The 7,546-nt window shown below is 40.5% G+C and overlaps 1 protein-coding gene across 1 annotated transcript in view; it reads right to left on the bottom strand.

Moving 5' to 3' along the window:
- MYBPC1 (myosin binding protein C1) overlaps positions 1-4,196 on the bottom strand; it is an 86,820-nt gene extending 82,624 nt beyond the window's left edge. The window contains exons 1-2 of the mRNA XM_027775564.1: positions 4,111-4,196; positions 1,482-1,621 (exon numbers count right to left, since the gene is read on the bottom strand). Of these exons, the coding sequence (XP_027631365.1) occupies positions 1,482-1,621; positions 4,111-4,196 (226 nt within the window). The remainder of the gene's footprint in view (positions 1-1,481; positions 1,622-4,110) is intronic.
- Positions 4,197-7,546: the final 3,350 nt, after the last annotated feature.

Raw genomic sequence — 7,546 nt, 5'->3', positions numbered from 1 at the left:
GGTTGAAGACATGCCAGTCACATGTGCTCCGTGCCTGAGATCTTGGAAGTATAGATTAGTGGAGGAGAAGGAATTGCAGTTTCTCTCTCTCTCTCTCTCTCTGTCCCCCTCTGGTCAAATAAAAATAAATGATGAATAAATAAAATTAAATTTTAAAAATTTAAGCATTTAGAGAACAAAAAATGCTGATACTTAAATGAAAAACTCAGTGGAAAGGTTAGACAAGAAACTTCTTCAAAACTTCCCACAACAAATTGATGGAAAATAGAGAAATGATAAGAAAATTAAAGGAACAGCCATAGAGGCTAAACTCTTCCTTCCTTCCTTCCTTCCTTCCTTCCTTCCTTCCTTCCTTCCTTCCTTCTTTCTTTTTCTTTCTTTCTTTCTTTCTTTCTTTCTTTCTTTCTTTCTTTCTTTCTTTCTTTCTTTCTTTCTTTCTTTTTCTTTCTCTCTTTCTTTCTTTTTCTTTCTCTCTTTCTTTCTCTCTTTCTTTCTTTCTTTCTTTCTTTCTTTCTTTCTTTCTTTCTTTCTTTCTTTTTAAGAGAGATTTTTGCTATAGTGCACATGCACTCACTAGAGAGATAGAAAGCAAGAAATCACCCTCCCCCCCCCAGAGGATGGCCATTCTGCAATTCTTTCTTCTCCATTCTCCTCTCAGGATTTTGGGTATGTACACACACATGCCTGGCATGAGTTTTAAGCTGCCAGGTATGGGACTTGAACCATGGTTGACTACGTGGGAGTCCAGCAACATAACCATTCTGCCATCTGCTGGTCCCTAGACTAATGCTTTAAGATAGTAGTTGCATTTTGCTTAATTGTTCTCCAGGCTGTATTTTATTTTCTACTTGGCTGGAAACAGACCGAATACAGGAAAGTGTTTCTATTTATTGGGTTGTTGGAAAAGTCATGACACATTTTAGCATAGGAAATCATAGAAAATACATCATGACTTTTCTAATAGTTTCCCACTATATCTGGTATAGTAGTATATTTGCATCTTGTGATCAATAAATAAATGGTAGAGAGCTCTGTATCCTTCAGAAGGGTTAGAGCTGTGCACATGGTAAACATCCAGGGAATAATTCTTGAATGAATGTTAGGGTCTCACCCACTTTAAGAAGAGTATTAAGAAAGAGCACTTTGGTATCTTCAAGGGAAAATGCACATGATTTTGGTTTCTCCCATCTTAGAAGGTATTTGGTGAGGGCAAGTGATTCTGGAAAGCCATGGTAAGAGTTTAACAATCTTCTTGGGCATGTCATTCTTCTAATCCTGTTCTCTTCCTTAGTTCTATGTGGATATAAAAACAAGCTTCACATATTGTGTGTCACTAAGAACTGCATCTACTTGCCAAGGGTTTTATTGGATCTCCTTCTTCTTCTTCTTTTTTTTTTTTTTTTTTTTTGCCAGCTAGTGGACAACAAGGGTAATAAGAACTGAAGAAGTTGGTTCAAAAGTCGAGCCTCAGAGGCCACCACCACACCTTTCTGGAAGCTCAATGATGAGTTTCTGGAAGTGCTCGATGGTCATATAATTAAGTTGGGAAGGAGTTACTGATCTTCTGGGGCTGAGGTAGGATCTACTCTCTCTGAAAAGGATGATGTGGGCTTTGTTTGACCTTCATAATATGGGAAAAAGTCCCATAAATCCTTTGACCCTCTGGAGGCTTTAACCTCCAAACTATAAAACAGGCATAGCAACAAGTTTTGCATAATTTGAAGGATTTTATAAGAAGCATTCCCATAATGCACAAGAGGTCTTCAAAAAGCTCATGGAAAATGTGTATGATGAAAAAACAATGCATGAATTTCAAAAATGTTTGCACCAAAAGAAACCCATACTTTAATTCCATTTTTTTTTAATAAATGTTTTGACATCCCCTCCCATAAGAAGGGCCATCCAAGTTAGATTAATGTGAGAGGGTTATATAAACACAATGTTTTGTTTTTATTATTATTACCTTATCACAACTGTCACCACTCAGTTTCTCAGTAAGAGTTACGTGAAAGCTCATGGTATCTGTGTAGGCCAAATCATGCTAGGATATGTTTGCAGCTCTAACGTTGAGGCAGCTTTTACTCACCTTCGGGGGTTGGGGCTGGGGCTGGCACTTCATTTTCTAGAAAGGAAAAAAGTAATATGGAGACATTAGGCTCACTTACCACAGAGAAGAGCTGATGCCCATAGCCCCAGGCTACACTCCCCTCCAGGCAGCCATGTTACCTGAGTGTACTGACCACAGGGTCTGGAGAGAGAAGAATCAGCCCGTGGCATTAAGAGGCCCTAGCTAGATACACTGCCTGGTGGGGTGTGGTGAGGACCTACACGGTAGTGTAGAGATCTCCAGGCAGTGGTATAGTATAGTGTTGAAAAGTGAACAGGCAAAATGGGGATCAGGTGGCCTTGCTACTTAGTTATTTCCTCAGGCAGCAAGCAGGTCGTTGGATGGTGCTGAGCCTGTTTTCCACACTGGAGAAAGAACACTGACACCCATCGTTCATGTATAGGGTTACTGTGGGCATGAAAGGAGACACAGTGGGTAGCAGGCACATCCCACTGAGCCTAAAGCAGGGTCTATGTAGAAATGAGACTTCCTCTCTCCAGAGAGCAAGGACACCATAGCGTCTCCAATGATGTCCTGTCCTCATGAGACACATTTTCTGAATGATGATAGGATCCAAGTCTCCTAGCTTTGCAGCCTTTCATTTTACTATAAGGCAAGCTGCTCTTCACTAGGAAACAAAATCAACCCTTTCATAGATGTTTCTGGAAGTGCACCTGCCTGGAGCGGATTTCTACCTAAGCTTATCAAAAGTTTCAAACTCTGGTTTGGGGTTTTTGCACCTGGCTTTGGATAATACAGTATTATAGAGCAGTTTGGCTATGAAGTCTGTTAAAGAAATTTTCACTAAAACAGTATTTCCGAGGAACCAAAAACATACTCAGGACCAAAGAGGACAGAATTTCCTCTGCTCAATCCCCATGGATGCCCGAACGTGGCATTAATGATGTGTGAATGAACGAACTCCTTCAACTTCAGTGTGGAAAGAGACGGTTAATGAAGGTGATTTCTTTTAAAATTATTTCCACTTGATCATTAAATAAAATACAAAGATTTTTTTAAAAGTTCTTTTAACTTTATTTATTTATTTTAATTTGACCAGAGAGGAACACAGTGGCGAGAGAGAGAGAGAGAGAGAGAGCAAGCGAGAAAGCAAGCCACCAGGTCTGGGACTTGAACCACAGTTAGGCATGTGGGAATCCAGCGCCCTTGACCACCACACCAGCAGCTGGCCCCAATACAAAGATTTTTAAAAACTTTTTTTACTTCATGGGAGTACACATTATGGGATCTTATAGCCTAAACCTTGTCAGTGTCTGGGATTTCCCACACGTTTTCCCCAAGTGAATCTTTCTGGGCAGGGAGAACAGTGCCTCAAAACAAGCACCTTGGCTGAACAGTCAACACTGTAGGCCAAGTGCCCTGTTTTAGTCTGGGCAGGCTGCAACGAGTGTGGAAAAACATGAACAGATTGCACCACGACAGAAATTTAGAAGAGTGATGCAGGGCTGCCAGGATGCAACAATGTCTTTTTCTTTTTTCTTTTCTTTTCCTTTTTTTTTTTCCTCAGAACATTTTTAATAATACACATTTGAAAAAAAGTATTCATCTTAAAAACTGTTCTGCACTCCAAATATACAATAGCTTGGAAAACAACATTTAGAAAACAAAAGCCAATGTAAAAAGACAGATCAAAACAACTTGAACAATACAGGTTTTATATGGCTCGGACGATACAGTTTTCTTACTGCACCATTAAGGTCAGAAATCTGTTCCTTTGGGGGCTCCGTTGCTCTGGATTTAAAGACATACCTTTTCTTCCCGGTTTCATTGCACCTCCCAGATCCATCCAATATTCTCTAATATTACTTAGAACTTTCCCTTTAAAATCCTAAACACTGACGTATCTCATGTTCCCAATTCGTATCTCATTTTCTCCATTTGAAACATGTTATCATCTCGCTGCTGCTGTTCTGGAAGATGACAGAGCTCTAGACATTTCACCAGTCTTTTGCTTCTTTACAGATTTTTCTGGAGCAACTTACTTTTTCCTCTTCAACTTCCTGTCAACTTCACTGTCAGAATCACTGCCAGAAGAGCTTGATGAAACGCGTTCCTTTGACGTAGGCATTGCTCTGCTCCTGCTAAGGAACAGCTCCTTCACTCCCAACTGCAATGATGTGTTTTTTTCTAACACTACTTTTTTTTTTTTTTTTGGCCTGTTATGAAGTCCAATTTCTTGGTTTTTAAAAAATTGTAAATGTATTTTAATTCAAATGACCATGAATAAGTACGTCATCATTTACGAAGGAGAGAGAAAATACAAATATCACTAAAGGAGAAAAAAACATATCCCCTTCCAGCCTGGCAGAAGATAACATGGCAGGGTGTGATGTCACTCACAGATACCAGGAATGCACAGACCCTTAGGTGGCATTGCCAGAAATGCTTGTGTTCTTTGCAACGTCACAAAAAAAGATCACTAGTGCCAATGTCAACCAGAAGACTCAACCCTCAGTCAAAGCATCTTATTTTCAAAGCCCCGAGTACAGACATGGAAATCTAATATTGAGCTCTTGGCTTTGGTGCGTTGTTGCAGCACACAGGTATCAGACTTCTGAGAACGAGAGGCCAGCTTCTCTGACACACCATCTTTTGGCCTGGGCCATTGTCATGAAATTCCTGAGACCTCTTACTGGTTCTCTCTACAGACAAGTGTTTCTGCCCTCCAGTCTTTTCCTCACAGCTACAAAAAATTACTTACTCCACAGCTGTGTTTCTTCCTGCTTTTCTACCAGAGAAGGTCTCTGTACCTATTTGGTTGGGTCTATAATCTCCAGGTTAGCATTCAAAGCCATTGTGCCCCCTTCCTTGCTCTCCCTCTTCTTCCTGAGTGCTAGTGGTATTTCTGTTCTAAAGCTGGTTTCTCTATTCATTTTCTGTCTTTTCTGCTTCTGAGGGTAGTGATGACCATCTGCTCAATGGACCTTCTGCTTTTTCTCTCCGTGTGATTGAGTCAGACAGACAGGTTTGAATCCTACTCTGCTTTCTTAGTTGCATAACTGTAGGTATTTCCTTCATCTCTGTCAGCCTCACTTTTTCATCTATGGAATAACAATAATATAATACATGTCCTCTCAGGCTGCTAATCCAATGGACAATGCACAGTACAGTTCCTGGCAGGTAGAAAGAGTTCTATAATTAACAGCTTTAACTATTACCGTTTCTCTTCTCTGGTGATTTTTGTCCATCTTTTTGACACTTTCCTTAAGACTTTCAGAGCTAACTCTTCTATTCAGTTCCCCCTCATTATTCTCTTGACATTCTGGACCACAACATAATGTACTCTTTGTTCACTGTAATTTAATGATTTTCTAGCAGTCTCGTGGTATTTATATTTCTTTATCTCCCAGCCAAACAAAAACAGGGATCTTGTATTCCTTTCCTATCTCCCTGTCTCTCACATTATTATTGAAAAGATATTAAATGCATAATGAATTAATTTTTAAAAAGAAGGAAAAAGGGCTTCTTCAGTGATTGCATCTTACCTCTCAAATTATCCAAGCTTTCTCAGCATTTATGTAACAAAGGCCCATTTTGTAAGGGGAAGCTACGGTTGCTTAAAACCCAAATAAGACCAAGGCTGAATTTGAATCAAATAAATAAAAAGAACCATCTCGGATACTAAGACTGTAAATGTGTTCAGAATGTAAATGCTTCATTTCTGTTGTGTCTGTAGCCCCCACGGTCTATGTAATAGATCAAAAAATAAAGCAAAATGAGAATTTGAAGGACTTAATTCAACTTCCACCAAATCTGCAGAACATGGGTCCCTAACGACCAGCTGTGTCAGGTAGTTTGTACTACAGAAACACTACAGGATACGAATCCTGGACATTTGTAGGACGATTGCAGGAAGGGGAAATAGGAAAATACATGCCTGCCTGATGAGTTGGCAGTATCAGGATTTCTCCTCCTTAAAATCACAGAAATCCCATTACTTTATAGCCCATAAAGGGATAAATAATCAACCACTGAGCACCTACTGCATATGAGAGCTAGTACACATTAAGTCTTTTAAAAAAAAAAAAAAAAAAGAGAGAGAGATTTCTGCTACAGTGTGTGCACACTCACTGGAAAGACAGACAGAAAGTAACAAATCACCCCCCCCCAGGGGGGATGGCCACACTGTAATCTCTTCTCTTCCATTCTCCTCTCAGGATTTTGGGCATGTGCACACATGTGCCTGGTCTGAGTTTCAAGTTGCTAGGTCTGGAACTCAAACCATGGTTGACCATGTGGGAGTTCAGTGCCTTGACCACTACACTACCTGCTGGCCCCATCTTCTTAAAATCCTTACAACTCAATTAACTCAGTATTGCAATTATCCCCATTTTTGTAGATGTGAACTGCAGCCCATGAAGGGTAGAGCCAGGCTCTGCCCGCATCTGCCTGACTCTCAACCTGGGCTCTGCAGCACAGATCTGCACATCCCTTTTCACTGCTTACACTGGCAGGTGGAATGGACTGGTGGACTTTTCAGAGCTCTTACTCCATTCTCCCCACTAAATTGGTCTTGTTCTCAAGACCACATGACCTCATCTGGATGTTGCCTCATCTCTAAAAGTGGAATGTGCTTTGATTTCCTCATCCATGAAATGGAAAAAATAGCAGAACCTACGTCAAGGGTCCTTGGCAGGAATGAATGAGTTAACAGGGGTGGGGACATGAGAAATACTGCATACACTGTATCTCTTCATGGTTACCATCATTATTATCACCATTTTCATTCTGACACACCTATGAAGAAGATGCTCATATTTTCCCACACGTGCCACCTGCTAAGAATTTGCCTTATTTCTGGGTCTTTGGACTGCATCATGTTAAAACATGCTTGGAAATGGCCCAACCAGCCTCCTGAGTGGCTGACTGCATGGCTTGAGTGCTGGACCCAGCAATTTTAAAAACATACTGGGCATATGTACCCATGCCTAAAATCCCAAAAAGAGGGAAAAATGGAAGAAAAAGATAGTAGTGTGATCATCCCTCATGGGGAATGTGTTCTCACTTTCTCTCACTTTCTGCTTCTGGGGACTAGTCAGGGGAAGTGGATCCCTAACATCCATACTGTACAATGGGAATAATAATTGAGTGTGGTTAAATTTACATGCATGATAGGTGCTTATAAATTTATTTGCACAATGTAGGTAAGTGGATCAGTCCATCGATAAATTGTGGTGGGACGGAAAGGATAAGAATAAAAATGAACCCTCAGTCACTTTTAGCATTTGAAACAAAAAATTCCAACTGTCCTAAATCTGTAGAGATGGCACACAGGGCGTGGTGAAGGCCAAGAAGCACATTACCTAGATGGAAAATGAGCCATTAAAAGTAAGTTTCAGGGCCCTAGGGTATTCCCCTCGACCTTGACAGAACTTCTCATGCATCTGTCACTCCAGCTCAGTTTCTGTCACACTGAGC

This window comes from Tupaia chinensis, unplaced genomic scaffold (assembly GCF_000334495.1).
Source record: "Tupaia chinensis unplaced genomic scaffold, TupChi_1.0 Scaffold000054_1, whole genome shotgun sequence".
NCBI lineage: Eukaryota > Metazoa > Chordata > Mammalia > Scandentia > Tupaiidae > Tupaia > Tupaia belangeri.
The sequence above is the reverse complement of the archived record's forward strand: the minus strand, read 5'-3'. Positions and strand labels throughout refer to the sequence as shown.